Below are 17,500 nucleotides of genomic sequence, written 5' to 3' on the forward strand. Positions count from 1 at the left end.
CGACGAAGACAACTCACAATGTCATTTACAATAACAATGAATCCATTTAACTCCAAATGAGAAATGTTAGTGGTATGTGAGCATCCCTCACATTGCAGAAGTACTGCAAAAACCATGACAATGTAGGATTTCATAATGCAAAATGTATTTTTGATTGGTTTCATCCATTTGTATATTGTGCATCCATTTTTCCATGCTGGCATGGGTCAGACAAATATGTTGAGGTATTGTTTTACAGCCAGGTGCTCTTCCTGACATTAACCATGACCTGTTTTTCAAGTAAGGGGTTACACATATCAGTGGTTCTCAACCATCGTCCATATGGCCCTTGGAGGTCCATATAAGATTTTGTTGTTGAAAATTGCGGGCGATAAATTGGTTATACTTCTGCAATATACGAAGTATTTTACCTTGAATGTTGGGCCACATTGAAATGGGAGACGAGGTGGTGAAGCATGATCTTTGAATGTTGGGCCTTACGGAGGCAATGACAAGTGACTGAGACCTTTGGCGATATGCAGTGATCAAGGAGACTCATACAGCCAAGTGAAATTGTAGTCATGGCTGTTGCCAGTGTCATGTAAATGACCCCGTAAAATCATAGCGTGACTGTTGCTGGTGTCATGTAAATGGCACCCATGCCAGTGCCACAAAAAAGCACCTATTACACTCTTGGAGTGGTTGGTGTTAGGAAGGGCATCCAGCTATAGAAACCATACCAGATCAGACTGGAATCTGGTACGGCTTTCTGGTTTACCAGTTCCAGTCAAACTTTGTAACCCATACCAGCATGGAAAGCAGACACTAAATGATGATGAATTCATAATAGTATTTAATTATAGAAGTATAGTAGGATTTCTAAAACCTCAAATGGCTATGAGGGTCCACCTGAGTAAAACAACAACCAAAAGTAAAACAACAACCACAGGTGAAAAATAGTTGAGAACCACTGATATACACCATGTAGTGTTGAAGGCAGAATATGAACGTTCAATCCACATCAGCATGGAACATGGACATTCGATGATGATGGGAGTTGAACACAGGAGCTAATATGATTCTTTATCATTTGGAAAGTTTTATCTTATTTAGGACGATCTGTATAAGTGAATAAAATTAATGAAGTAATATTCCAGTAAAAATTGAAACCTTATTGCAAGCATGTCTTCCAACCATTGCAGTATTACTTAGGTTTATTTTCGGAATTGACTTGTTGAATGACTGCTCAATGAATAGCAATCACTCACACACACACACACACTAAAGACGCTGGTCATTCATGGCATCCTTGTCGGATGAGTGGAAGAGTTGGTTATAAATATATATATATATAAATATTTATATTTTCAACTTACCACAACAATATGTTTAGTTGAGTGAGTTTAGTCCCAAGTTGCACAGTGATGTCATAGAGAAAAATGTCTGTTTTGACGTTAAGAAATGTAGGATTTTTTTTTCTTTTTAAATAATGGATATTATGTAGGGCAAAAACAGCTGAACGTCCTTAACCAACACACTGTAAGCATACAGTGAAGTTGGTGCAGTTCTGTTAGGAGTTATAGAGGAACGGTCAGCAAGAACAAATGTAAAGTTAATGTAATTGTTTGAAATAGTGAGTGGGCATACAAACCTAATTATATACAGGAATACCTCAACTTATGTTGATAATTGATTGGTTTGAATACAGAAAAAGGACGTAACATGAAAACAAAAAACATTTGTTTAAAATTTATTAACTCAGATGTTTTAATAAATGGGTTGTACTTAGTTTTACATGTATTTCATTTAATTTCTCCACTTTAATATTTGTGTTGTGGTGTTTTTAATTTTTATGCTTTTAAATATGTTTGTTGAGACTGATAGAAAGTTGGATAAATCAGCTGAAAATGAGTTTTATTTTTCCCATTAATTTCTGTAAAAGAATGATATAAAGTTGAAAAAGATCGAACTCAAAACAGCTTGATGTATGTGTGTGTGTGTGTAAAGATACAGGCATGACTGTCATCATCATCATCATTGTTTAATGTCCACCTTCCATGTAGGAGCTGGCCAGATAGAAGACTATCCCAGGCTACTGTGTCTGTTTTGACAAGGTTTTACGCCTGGATTGCCTTCCTAACACCAACTGCTCTGCAGAGTGGACTGAGTGCTTTTTACATGGCACCAACGCAAGTGAGGTCAGTTTTGGCATGGTTTTTACAGCTGGATAGCCTTCCAAATGCCAACCACTTTACAATGTCGACTGGATGCATTTTATATGACACCAGCACCGGCAGTCACCAAGTAACTTGCAAGACAAAGAATTTTGAGAGGAGAGGGGCCATTGGAAGAGGGGATCGTCTGTCAGATTATGAAAGGTTAGAGTGTGAGAAATTTGATTTCCAACCACATAGTTTCAGATTTATTTCCATTGTGTGGAATCTCCAACAAGGGTCTTCTACTATAGCTCCTCACTGATCAAGGTTTTGTGAGTGAATTTGGTAGTGAGAAGCTGAAAGAAGCTTGTGTGTGTGTGTGTGTACAGGTGTGTGTGTGTGTGTGTGTGTGTGTACAGGTTTGTGTGTGTGTACAGGTGTGTGTGTGTGTACAGGTGTGTGTGTACAGGTGTGTGTGTGTGGACAGGTGTGTGTGTGTACAGGTGTGTGTGTGTGTACAGGTGTGTGTGTGTGTGTGTTTGTTTCCTTATCTTAACATCATGTGATTGTTGTAAATGAATGCCAGTCATTTCCAAAATTCTGCAAAAACATGTCTGGTCATGGGGAAATATCTTGTTTGGAATCAGGTGAGGAGTGGCAACAGGAAATGACATCTGGTCATAGAAAATCTGTCTCAATAAACTCTGTTTGACCCATGCAAGCATAGAAAAGTGGACATTAAAATGACGATGGTCACAAAGAGATGACAGACATGCACCTTTAGTAAGATTTGATCTCAGAATATAAAAGGAAGTCTTTACCACCCCATCACCCTCCACTTGCAACGTTTACGTCATCAGTTGTCCAGTGCATTGGTAATAACATTAATTTATGACCTGTAAACTTTGGCGTTTTCAAAACTGAAAGAACAAACATAACATGTAATAGCTTATCAGGTGATGTTGTCATGATGACACTTGCTGCCATAGCAACTTAATACTAAAAATGGTATCAATTTTGGATTTGATAAGATATTGGTTAATGTATATCTCTGTGTTTTGGGAAGAGCTGTAAAGGACATCTGCACTTGAATTTGAAATTAGAATGTACCTGAAAGGATCAATGTAAATAATGGAGGAATCAATGCTGATTGTCATTGCTTAGTATTTTCTTTATCTTTTTTTTTTTTTGCTTGTTCCAGTCATTGGATTGCAGCCATGCTGGGGCACTATCTTGAAGAGTTGGTTTAGTCAAACAGCTTGACCCCCATTATTTATTTTTTTAAATCTAGTACTTATTTTATGGTCTTTTTTGCCAGACCACTAAGGGGGTGTAAACAAATCAACACTGGCTGTCAAGCAATGGTGAGACACAAAAACAGGCACACACTTGTGTACACACACGCATACACACACATGACAACCTTCCACGTAGTTTCTATCTTGCAAATATACTCACGAGGCATTGGTCAGTCTAGGGCAATAGTAGAAGGTGCTCTACAGTAGGACTGAACCCCAAAACCACATGGTTACAAAGTGAACTTCTTAACCACATAGCCATGGTAGCTTTAGTCAATATATCAAGTACCAGTTATACACTGCAATCAAATCAGTTGACTATGCTGTTTTCCTTTTAGATAATTAAATAATTTGAGCTGGGGCTAGCTGTCTCAACAGAGGGTGTTCAGCAGCAGCCAAGAAGGATGGAGTTTTTATTATTATCATAACCAGTTCTGTGTTGTATTGACTTAGTTTACTACAACCATGACCTTCTCGCTGAAAATAGATATGATATGGAGGAATAATTCACTGCAGTGGCAGTGCTGTAGGATTGATATATGATTCATGCTGTTCATGTCAATCATAATAATTATGTTGATTAATATTGATTTCTTTCCTTGATAAAACGCCAACAAGGGAGTCTGGGCTGACAGAAGATCCTCTGCATGGTTGCCTAGTCTGTTAGAAATACCAGTCAGATATTCCTCAAATTGCAACGTTTGTTGTTGTTTTTTTTTGTTTTTTAACTTTAAGGACACATTGGTTAATTTAGTCCTTGATACATTTATTCTTGAAAATAAAGAGATTGGATGGAAATGGCATAAATGCATTTAACCATGGGTTTGCTCTCAAAACCAATACAGGCTTAAACTGACACCACCACCATTATATATATATATATATATATATATATATATATATATATACACACACACACACTCACATACACATATATATACATACACACACATATATACACACACATATATACACACACACACACTATATATATCTATAAAAACATAGAGGTTTGAGACATGAATATCTAATGTGATTTCAGTTTCACAACTTTCCTCTTGTACAAATTTCAGCATGCAAGAAATTATGCGTATATGTTGGCATTAATATGTATGCTTCGCATTATACAAAATAGTTGTGTCTTCACAAATTCATGCAAATAGGGCAGGCTAGCTCTGGAGTTAGGGAACTGTGCTGTTCTGGTGATCTGACATGCTAGACTTCTCGGTTCACATTAATTTGTGAAGATACAACTATATTGTATAATGCAGAGCATACATATTAATATAAACAGATATGCATAATATCTTGCATGCTGAAATTCATACCATGTGAAGAAGTGTGCAAAACGGCTGTAATCCTATGGAAATCACATGGTTAATTAAATATTTATTCCTCTCTCAAACCTTCTGACTTTGTTTTATGTATTCCTCACTGTGTAATTTCATCACTTGGATTTTCTGAATTTCCAGCCACATTGATACTTGACATTGTATTATTTTGTATTTAATTAGTATGTGGACTGGTAGCTGAGTCTGTAAGAAGAGCTTTGAGTGGGATTTAAATTTAGAGTACAGAGACATAGAACAGATATCACAATGTACTCTATCAGATGCTCTACCAACCCCGCCAATTCGACGTCTGTCTGTCTTTCTCTTTCCATATATACACACACATATATATATATATAAGGAAAGTAAGTCAAGGTAGAAAATGCTAAAATAATTTATATATATATATATATATTTATTTAACACACCAGACAAAATACTTAGTAGTATATATCATCCATCTATATATTCATTCTGATTTCAAATAACGCTGAGGTCAACTTCACCTTTCATCCTTTTGGGATTGGTAAAATGAGTACCAGTTAAACACTGGGGTTGATATAACTAATTTACCCCTCCCCCGAAATTGCTGGTCTTGTGCCAAAATTTGAAAGCCATATTTGGCAGAAGTAGCAGTGGCCCAAGGGCCAAGAGTTTAGTGTGTTGGCACTCACAGCCAAACACACATACACACACACGCACATTTTATATATGACAATCACTGTGCAAGATATGTCATCTACTTGTGTACTTTTGATAATCGGTGTACCAGAAAATTATTTTTAACACACCAGAGAACATACAAATAATCAAATTAACACTACTTGGAAGAAAACTTATTTCAAGTCTTGCTCTAACATAATTTTAGAGGTTTAGGGGAGATTTATTTTAAAGCAAGATTAGATATAATATCTCACATAGAATATATTTATATTATATCGTATTGCTTTGAACAAGTCACATCTTAATTTCTTGGAATTTTTGCCAGAAGCAGACCATAACTATGGGATGTGAGGTGGTGTTTCTTAATCATACTGCCTCTCTTCTCACATTTTAAGCTTCAGTAATCATTTATGTATTATTATTATTATTATTATTATTATTATTATTATTATTATTATTATCATTATTATTATTATTATTATTATTATTCAGTAGTTTTATTTTTATAACGTACTTTCACTTCACTACCGAGCGCAGCTCTGTGCGCCTTGGGTATGTGCTGTGGTTTGCTGTGGTGCTCTTATGTTTACTGTATTGAAAGTGTTTTGCGTAGAATGTGTGCAGTACCCAGTAGTGCAATTTTCTGTATGTTATATATATTTGTAAGTCCTGGTGTTTTTGTTATGTATTTGTCTGAATATTTTTTTATTATACCTAAGGCACCTACTATGATAGGAATTGTTTCTGTTTTTAGATTCCACATTCGAGTTATCTCTATTTCCAGGTCTTTGTATTTTGAAAGTTTTTCCATTTCTTTTAGAGAAACGTTGTCATCTGCTGGTATTGAAACATCAATTAGAAGGCATTTTTGTCCTTCATGATCTTTGACAACTATCTGGTCTATTTGCCTTAATTTCTCTATCTGTGTGTATTGGCATATCCCAGAGTATGGTTGCTTTCTCGTTTTCTGTGACCTTTTCTGGCGTGTGTTTATACCATCTTTTTTCTGTTGCTATTCCATAATGTTGGCATAGCTTCCAGTGTATATAGGTCCCATATTATTATTATCATTATTATTATTATTATTATTATTATTATTATTATTATCATTATTATTATTATCATTATTATTATTATTATTATTATTATTATTATTATCATTATTATTATTATTATTATTATTGTTATCATTATTATTATCATTATTATTATTATTATTATTATCATTATTATGGCGGTGAGCTGGCAGAATTGTTAACATGCGGGGCGAAATGCTTAATGGTATTTCATCTGCCGCTATGTTCTGAGTTCAAATTCTGCCAAGGTCGATTTTGCCTTTTATCCTTTTAGGGTCAGTTAAATAAGTAACAGTTACGCACTGGGGTCGATGTAATTGACATGGTTAGCTGGCAGAATTGTAAGCACATCAATCAAAATATTTGGCAGTATTTCATCCGGCTTGTTACATTCTGAGTTCAAATTCTGTCAAAGTTGACTTCCCCTTTCATCCTTTCAGGGTGTTAGAAATAAGTACCAGTGTGATTGACTTGATCCCTTCCCCTAAAAATGATGGCCTTGTTCCAAAATTCGAAGGATTATTGTCATCATTATTATTATTGAGAGAGCAGTGCATGTCATCAAAGTGACGCTGGGGTAAAATATATGAAGCCCAATATAACCATCATGACTACCCATCTGATATGGGTAAACCAGGCTCATGCAAGTGACCGAGACCTTGGCGATGACAAGTGACTGAGATCTTGGTGATGACAAGTGACCGAGACCTTGGCGATGACAAGTGAGCGAGACCTTGACGATGACAAGTGACCGAGACCTTGGCGATGACAAGTGACCGAGACCTTGGCGATGACAAGTGACCGAGACCTTGGCGATGACAAGTGACCGAGACCTTGGCGATGACAAGTGACCGAGACCTTGGCGATGACAAGTGACCGAGACCTTGGCGATGACAAGTGACCGAGACCTTGGCGATGACAAGTGACCGAGACCTTGGCGATGACAAGTGACCGAGACCTTGGCGATGACAAGTGACCGAGACCTTGGCGATGACAAGTGACCGAGACCTTGGCGATGACAAGTGACCGAGACCTTGGCGATGACAAGTGACCGAGACCTTGGCGATGACAAGTGACCGAGACCTTGGCGATGACAAGTGACCGAGACCTTGGCGATGACAAGTGACCGAGACCTTGGCGATGACAAGTGACCGAGACCTTGGCGATGACAAGTGACCGAGACCTTGGCGATGACAAGTGACCGAGACCTTGGCGATGACAAGTGACCGAGACCTTGGCGATGACAAGTGACCGAGACCTTGGCGATGACAAGTGACCGAGACCTTGGCGATGACAAGTGACCGAGACCTTGGCGATGACAAGTGACCGAGACCTTGGCGATGACAAGTGACCGAGACCTTGGCGATGACAAGTGACCGAGACCTTGGCGATGACAAGTGACCGAGACCTTGGCGATGACAAGTGACCGAGACCTTGGCGATGACAAGTGACCGAGACCTTGGCGATGACAAGTGACCGAGACCTTGGCGATGACAAGTGACCGAGACCTTGGCGATGACAAGTGACCGAGACCTTGGCGATGACAAGTGACCGAGACCTTGGCGATGACAAGTGACCGAGACCTTGGCGATGACAAGTGACCGAGACCTTGGCGATGACAAGTGACCGAGACCTTGGCGATGACAAGTGACCGAGACCTTGGCGATGACAAGTGACCGAGACCTTGGCGATGACAAGTGACCGAGACCTTGGCGATGACAAGTGACCGAGACCTTGGCGATGACAAGTGACCGAGACCTTGGCGATGACAAGTGACCGAGACCTTGGCGATGACAAGTGACCGAGACCTTGGCGATGACAAGTGACCGAGACCTTGGCGATGACAAGTGACCGAGACCTTGGCGATGACAAGTGACCGAGACCTTGGCGATGACAAGTGACCGAGACCTTGGCGATGACAAGTGACCGAGACCTTGGCGATGACAAGTGACCGAGACCTTGGCGATGACAAGTGACCGAGACCTTGGCGATGACAAGTGACCGAGACCTTGGCGATGACAAGTGACCGAGACCTTGGCGATGACAAGTGACCGAGACCTTGGCGATGACAAGTGACCGAGACCTTGGCGATGACAAGTGACCGAGACCTTGGCGATGACAAGTGACCGAGACCTTGGCGATGACAAGTGACCGAGACCTTGGCGATGACAAGTGACCGAGACCTTGGCGATGACAAGTGACCGAGACCTTGGCGATGACAAGTGACCGAGACCTTGGCGATGACAAGTGACCGAGACCTTGGCGATGACAAGTGACCGAGACCTTGGCGATGACAAGTGACCGAGACCTTGGCGATGACAAGTGACCGAGACCTTGGCGATGACAAGTGACCGAGACCTTGGCGATGACAAGTGACCGAGACCTTGGCGATGACAAGTGACCGAGACCTTGGCGATGACAAGTGACCGAGACCTTGGCGATGACAAGTGACCGAGACCTTGGCGATGACAAGTGACCGAGACCTTGGCGATGACAAGTGACCGAGACCTTGGCGATGACAAGTGACCGAGACCTTGGCGATGACAAGTGACCGAGACCTTGGCGATGACAAGTGACCGAGACCTTGGCGATGACAAGTGACCGAGACCTTGGCGATGACAAGTGACCGAGACCTTGGCGATGACAAGTGACCGAGACCTTGGCGATGACAAGTGACCGAGACCTTGGCGATGACAAGTGACCGAGACCTTGGCAATATGCAGTGTTTGAGAAGACTCATTAAGCCAATTAAAAACTGTAATTGTGACCATTGCCAGTGTCAGGAAGATAGTACTTCTGTAATTGTAGTCGTGGCTGTTACCGGTGCCATGTAAATGGCACCCATGTCACTCTTGGAGTGGCTGGTGTTAGGAAGGGCATCCAGCCATAGAAACCATGTCAAATCAGACTGGAATCTGGTATGGCTCTCTGGCTTACCAGTTCCAGTCAAACTGTCTAACCCATGCCAGCATGGAAAGCAGATGTTAAATGATGATGATAATGTTGGTTTTTAAGGTGGAAATCAGGCATAAACATTGGAACATCAGAAAAAAATGTTCTGCAATATTCTATATGGCTCTTTACATTCTGAGTACAAATTCCACTGGGGTCAATCATTCTGTATTGATAAAATACAGGACCAGTCACACGCATACACACATGCACGTGCACGCACACATAACTGGCTTCTCTCAGTTTCCACCTACCAAATTCATCCACAAGGCATTGGTTGACCCCTAGAGCTGTAATAGAAGACTCTTGCCCAAGGTGCCATGGGACTGAATCCTAAACCACATGGTTGGGAAGCAAGCTTCTTACTCACCCAGCCATTCCTTTGATGTTGATAGAAACAATTTTTTTTTTTGTTGTTGTTGTTGCTTTCTGATTTGAGTTCAGATAAAGGTCAGGCATGAACTGAATAAATAAATATATATAAATATTTTTCAGGACAAACAAACAACAAAGCATCATTAACTTACCAAAAATCAAAATAACAAAATAGGGACAAAAAAACCTCCCAAAAAACAAAGAATAATTAAAAGCAGCAGTAGCTACCTCGATTAACATAATTTCACTAAAAGAATGTGTGTGTGTGTGTGTGTGTGTTACCTTGTTTCTGTTTAGCTGTTAGAGATGTTGAATCTACTGCTGCTGCTGCTGCTGGTGATGATGGCGTTGCTGCTGTCGATGCTGCTGCTGCTATATTGTTAGCTTCTTGGAATGTTGCTTGACTTCAGGATATTTCTTTTTATTTAACTCTATGGATTAGGAACAAGACTGCATTGTTAGCTTGAGACTATGACTCATTGCATTGCGTGTGTGTGTGTGTGTGTGTGTGTGTGTGTGTGTGTGTGTGTGTGTGTGTGTGTGTATCCGTGTGTGTGTGTGTGTGTGTGTGGTGGTCTCTCCCATATATGTGTGTGTACATATGGTGGATTCTCTTTCATATATATATATATATATATATATATATATATAAGAATTTAAGGATTGGAGAAAACGCATGTTATAATTGCATACACATAATTATATATATATATATATAGACAATATATGAGTATATGCATATATATGTACATGTATGTATATACGTTCATCTACATGTACATATAGATACATAACTGGGTACATGACGTGGCAAAAGAACAAGGACAAAATGGTAAACAAGGTGCAACAAACAAGCAGGCCACATAGAAACACACACACATATATATATGTGTGTGTGTGTGTGTGTATTTATCTTGTTTCAGTCATTGAATTGCAGCCATGCTGGAGCACTGCCTTGAACGGGTTTAGTCAGCACTATTTTCTTTAAGCTTGGTTACTTTTGTTGTGGTTTCTTTTGTTGAAACTGCTATGTTATAGGGATGTGAACAAAGCAACACTGGTTGTCAAGCAGTGGTGGGAGACATAACACAAAGACAAACACACACAGATATATACAGTTCCTGTCTACCAAATCCTGTCACAAGGTTTTAGTCAGCCAGGGTTCAGTCCCACTGCATGGCACCTTGAGCAAATGTCTTCTACTATAGCCTTGGGCTGACCAAAGCCTTGTGAGTAGATTTGGTCGATAGAAACGGAAAGAAGCCCATTGTGTGTGTGTGGGTGTGTATGTGTTTGTTTGTTCTCTCTCAGCCCCACTCCCCTGCTTGACAACTGGTGTTGGTGTGTTTACATCCTTGTCACTTGTTCGGCTAAAGGGGTGGATAGAATAAGTACCAGGCTTGAAAAAAAAATAAAAAACAGTACTAGCGTCAATTTCTTTGACCAAAGTTCTCCATGGAGTGCTCCAGCATGGCCACAGTTTAATGACTGATTTTAATTTTCTCCTTGAAATTGGAAGCAGAAGCATATATGCACATATGTATATAATTTATAAAAGGAAACACTTTGCACGTGCACACATACGCATACACGCATGTACGCACACAAAATTTATATTAATTTTCCAAAAGTTATATTGGATATTGAGCAGCAGTTTTGGTCGTGGTGGTAGCTGTGGCAATCAACATCATTAATTTTAATCTTTTAATCAGCAACTACAACTGTAACGAAGCATAGAGGCTGGTGTTAATTAAGTACACAGTGGTTTGACTACTCAGTAATTACAAGGTTGTTTACTAGTTAAAACACCACACTGCAAACCTATTATGTTCTATCCTTGTGGGGGGAAAAATATATTCTTCTGCATATTTTGGTTCAGTCTAGCTGAAAATAGTCACATCATTACAGAACTAGATTTCAACTGGATAGCTATGTATGTATGGAGGGGAGCATCCTTCTGATAGGTTAAGAAGATTGCTTTGCAATTACATGGTTTCAGGTTCAATCCCAACATGGGCAAGTGCCTTCTACTGTAGCTCCAGATTGAGCATGAATTTGTTAAATAGAAACTGTACTGAAGACCATCATATACTGGGTGGGGTGAATAAATTGTTGCACACAGCATCTGATGTCTCTTATACCCAGTTTTCCTCTTAAATCATTTACATTCTGTTGTGTGTGCACACTAACATTACCCATCCAGTGGAGCATGCTGGCTTCATTTCTTTCAAGCCTTCACAAGTCCTCTGTAGTCAGAGGCCATATTTCACTGCCATGGAACACAGCTGAAACAAGTAACCAAAATATGGCATATACGTCCATTACCCATTTTTCATCTTTGATCTCCTTGTTTGTTTACATCTGACATCTCGGATACAAAACGTCAGAACAGAATCAGTGCTGGCTATAATTTCTATAGAAAATCTGTAGAGATGACCTTAACATGTGAATCAAGTAAAAGATATATATATATACATACATACAGTGTTACTTATCATTTGATGAGTAATGATGCAAATATTCTTTTACCATTGTGCGTAGAATATTACATTGGTATAATAATTTGTATGTTTGAAATCAGGTTTATATTACTTAGCAAGTATGTTTGGATTAATAAATTAAATCCAATTAAAAATTGAATCCTTTCTTTTTCATTTGTTTCAGATCGATTTGATCATCACTGCCCATGGGTTGGCAATTGTGTCGGAAGGAGAAACTATAGATACTTCTACCTCTTCATATTGTCTTTATCTGTTCTGTGTATTTACATATTTGCTTGTGTTTTGACTCATCTTATATTGCGTAAGTATTTCACATTTTGTTTTCCTATTTGGTTTGCAAGTTTCTTTATGTGAATTCATGGGTTGAAATAAATTTTGTTGTCTCTAGGGACAGTCATTATGCCAATAATAATAATAGCACAAGCACAGGTTCAGTTCTACTTCTTCATTATTCGTCAGTTGGGTAAGTATCTATCCAACTAAGTTGACCAGGTAGTTGACCAATTGACTAATGATAAAGAAATGGAATTCAACCCCTTATTATTAAGGTGGCGAGCTGGCAGAATCGTTAGCACACCGGGCGAAATACTTAGCGGGATTTTACCAGTTGCTGCACTCTGAGTTCAAAATCAATCAACTATCCTCCTCCCCCAAATTTCAGGCCTTGTGCCTATAGTAGAAAGGGTTATTATTATTATTATTATTATTATTATTATTATTATTATTATTATTATTATTATTATTATTATTGTTATGAGTTGGCAGAATCATTAGCATGCCAGGCAAAATGCTTAATGGAATTTCGTTTCTCTTTACGTTCGGAGTTCAAATTCTGTCAAGATTGACTTTGCCTTTCATCTTTTTGCGGTTGATAAAATCAATACTAGTTGAACATTAGGGGTCGATGTAATCGACTTTCCCCCGACCCTTCAACATGCTAGTCTTGTACCAAAATTTGAAACCAATGTGTGTGTGTATACACACACACCCACGCACTTACACCCCCCCCCCCCACACACACAAGCAGTAAATTGGCTGTAACATTACATAAGTGGATCAAGAGCTAAGTGCTCCATGCATGGCACTTAATGAAACTTTTAATAAATGACATGTACAAAACTTTCAAAATACTTAAGTAACTTTATAGCCAATTTAATGTGAGTGTGTGTATATATATACATACGTACAGATTGCGGTGAATAAATTGTTGTGTAAATTACACAAAAATGAAAATAACACTGACATTTCATTTTTACAGATATGTTTACCAAAATTACATAAAAATATCTTGAAGTACTACTGAGTAGATTTATTCGATAAAATAACCGTTGGCTTCAACCACAGCCTCCAGACGACTTCGGAATCTTCTGCAACTTTTCTGGAAGGTCTCCTTGTTTAAGTTGGTCAATACTGCCATAACCCTTGCCTTCAGTTCATCTTTGGTGTTACAAGGAGTTTTGTTGCTCTCTCGCTCAACTGCAGCCCACACATAATAATCAAGGGGTTTGCAGTCTGGTGAGTTAGGTGGCCAGATGTTAGGGTTGATATGGTCGCAGAGATCGTCTGATAGCCATGACTGGGTTCTCCTGCTTGTGTGGCATGGTGCAGAGTCCTGTTATCAGACATAGGGTCTTCAAGCAGGCACCATCTTGACCCAGGGACAGCACTACCCTCTCCAGGCACTTGATGTAGGCTTTCATGTTGAGTGTGAGGCCATGTAAGAAGATGAATGGAACCCTAACATCGCTATTACCAGTGACCAGTCCAAATACCATGATTTGATTGGGTGTTTGATTTTTTATCACTCTCAGTACACGTTTTAGGGACACAGCAAGCCAACGGTTGTTCTGTGTGTTCACCATCTGTTTGTATTGGAGCTTCCAGTGCGAATACTAAACAGTACAGCATGTCGCTTCCAAATTTCTGGAAGAGTGAATTGCATCATGGTGCTGTTTTCTTACAGATGATGCCCAACTGACCCTACTATACTGTGTAGTCAACAAAATCAAGAACAAACAATGTGCTTGTGCGAAATTAAAAGTATAAAATGACGGCAATTTACCCATTACACCCTGTATGTATATATATATATATAATGTATTTGTGTATGTCTTAAGCTGATATCTATTGGCAAAATGATATAAATATCAGCTGGAAGATCAATAAACTGGTGTTTTAAAAGAAAATACTTTGTGTTTTCTTTTTGTTCTGCTTGAGTGGCACAGATGCTCCGTTATCTGCTATTACTGCTCCTGCCTTAGTAAATGCATTGAAGCAATGATTGGTCCATTGGAAACCTATAACCAATGACATTATTGTTCATATAATGCATTAAACCATGCAAATTATATCCACATATCTATCTCTATCTATATATATATATACATACATATATACATATATATATATATATATATATATATATATATATATATATATATATATATATATATATATATGTATATATATATGTATATATATATGTATATATATATGTATATATATATGTATATATATATGTATATATATATGTATATATATATGTATATATATATGTATATATATATGTATATATGTATATATATATGTATATATATGTATATATATATATATATATATATATATATATATATATATATATATGTATATATATATGTATATATATATGTATATATATATGTATATATATATGTATATATATATGTATATATATATGTATATATATATGTATATATATATATATATATATATGTATATATATATGTATATATATATGTATATATACTCACACACACACACACACACACACACACACATATAGATGTTCATATCCTCATACGCACATGTATAGACGTATAGTCATTTTAGTTATCACAGCGTAATTTGTGAACAATAGGGTCCTTGTAATTGGTTATAGTTTCCCAAAGTACCGATCACTGATTTATTACCCTTCTGATAAAGGAATGTAATTGCCTTACTCAGTGCAGAAAAGCAATTATCTGAAATACTTTGTGAAGCATCTGGTTTTTTTGATTTTTCTCACCGATGTTTATATCCTTCATTGATGTACATTGGCACACACACACACACATACACGTGTGGACATGCGCACAGACCCTCTCATACACAGATGTTACAGTGGATCTATGCTCAGTTTCCTTCCATCAAATCACATTGATAAGATATTGGTCAACCCAAAGCCATGGTAACCCTTGTTCAAGGTATCATGCACTGGAAATGATAATAGAACTGCAATAGATACTATTTGTATATCTTACACACGCACGCACACAAACACACACACACACACACAAATATATGTAGAATACATATATGCAAATGCACATGTATACACAAGAAACGAACACACACATTTACACACACACTCACACACACACGTCTCGTAACAGATAATTAATACAAGGGATATAAACATTTCATCATAATCTTTGGTGGGGATTAGAGGATTAGAAGTAATAAGGAAAAAGATGTAAAAAATGCATGTATTTTTCATTTGTTTTGTTTGTTTTTGGTTGTTGTTGTTTACTTGTGAAATTCTAAAAATTTCTAGTCTCTAGTAATACTATATAGCACTATTTCATGCTTTTTAGAATTCATCAACATGACACAATCCTTCGTATATTTATCAAACATTTTAAAGCATTGTGAAATTTTTGAAAAAGATAAGATAGAAAACTAATTGGAGGATATGGCAACATGGGAGCCGCTATGTAATTGCTTAAAATCCCTTCTGTAGCTTAGAAAAGAAGGGCTCATTGCATTATATGATTGAAGGTGCTCCAACTAAAACATATGTCTATGCAGCCAAAATTGCCCCAGCTGGCCAGTTAGAACTGAATAAGGACTGTACTGGTATTAAACACTTGAATACTTATAGGAACCCTTTGAGTTGCATCTTAATATATATATATATATATATATATATATATATATATATATATATATATATATATATATAAGGTTATGAAGGGTATTGGATTCAACCAAACCCAAAGATACAGGTAATAGCAAGTGAGTGCTGTATACCGGCTAGTTTTGCCCCTGTCGTTGCATAAACGAGTGGAGGATATAGCATATATTTCTAACTTTGCCATTGGTTTCCTTATCCTTTTTTCTCTTTACACACACACACACACACACACACACACACACACACACACACCCACACACACACACACACACACACACATAGATTCAGGTGAATATGGTACTTAAGTTGAGGCACCAGAGTTTAGTACGGTATTATCCATACAATTTCAAAGTAAGGTGATTAAAATCAAAATAAGCAACAAGGATTATATATATATTGAACATGTATATAGGCACACATATGCTTATATGCATATGTATGTTTATACCGTCATGTGCGCATGCACACACACACACTTGCAGTCATTTCAGTTATATTGCAATTTATGAACAAAAGCAGCTAAATTTTCCTCAATCACAGACTATTGGTCTTACTAATAAAGAAAGAGCATATTAAGTATGATGTAGAGATGGTCCTGGTTGGTGACAAGGTCTGCTTGATCAGGATCTGTCTGGAGCTAGACAATAACAACTTGTGGTTGAATAATTAATGCTTAGACTAGCAAGTTTGCTTGCTATGCTGCACTAGTGAAACATATACGGAATTGATTTGCCAGTTGCAAGATTTTGCATGGATATCTCTAATGATGACTAATCAACAAACTTTACTAACTTTCTCAGAAACTAACTTCAATCCTTAGTTATTTCAAAAACGTGCAAACTTAAAAATCAAAGAATATATAAGCATGCAACTAACCCCTACTCCCTAAAATTACTGGCCTTGTGCCTAAATTTGAAACCATTATCATCATCATCATCATCATCACCACCACCACCACCACCACCACCACCACCACCATCATCATCATCATCCAATTTATGAAGATGCTTGACTTAGTGGTGAGGGCATTCAGCTTGTGTTCTGTGTCCTTTTGAAGCACACGTGCTTCTTCCAGTAGTACAGTCCAGTTTCTATTTGTTATGTTTATGCGAGGTAGGCATTCAAGTTGAAAATTCTGGGAATGGTTTTTTACAGAGTAGTCATTATATCAAAACATGAAGTTGGGGAAATTCTTTCGGTGTTAGTTGTTCGCCGTTACACACGTTTCGTTTGCTAAT

General features: G+C 37.8%; 1 protein-coding gene across 13 annotated transcripts in view; it reads left to right on the top strand.

Moving 5' to 3' along the window:
* LOC106880938 (palmitoyltransferase ZDHHC9) overlaps nt 1-17,500 on the top strand; it is a 169,219-nt gene that overhangs the window by 85,934 nt on the left and 65,785 nt on the right. For all 13 annotated transcript variants that reach the window (XM_089339432.1, XM_089339442.1, XM_089339434.1 and 10 more), the window contains exon 4: nt 12,495-12,632. In XM_089339432.1, coding sequence (XP_089195558.1) covers nt 12,495-12,632 — 138 coding nt within the window. The remainder of the gene's footprint in view (nt 1-12,494; nt 12,633-17,500) is intronic.

Source organism: Octopus bimaculoides, chromosome 21, assembly GCF_046866305.1.
Source record: "Octopus bimaculoides isolate indiv1 chromosome 21, ASM4686630v1, whole genome shotgun sequence".
NCBI classification, from domain to species: domain Eukaryota; kingdom Metazoa; phylum Mollusca; class Cephalopoda; order Octopoda; family Octopodidae; genus Octopus; species Octopus bimaculoides.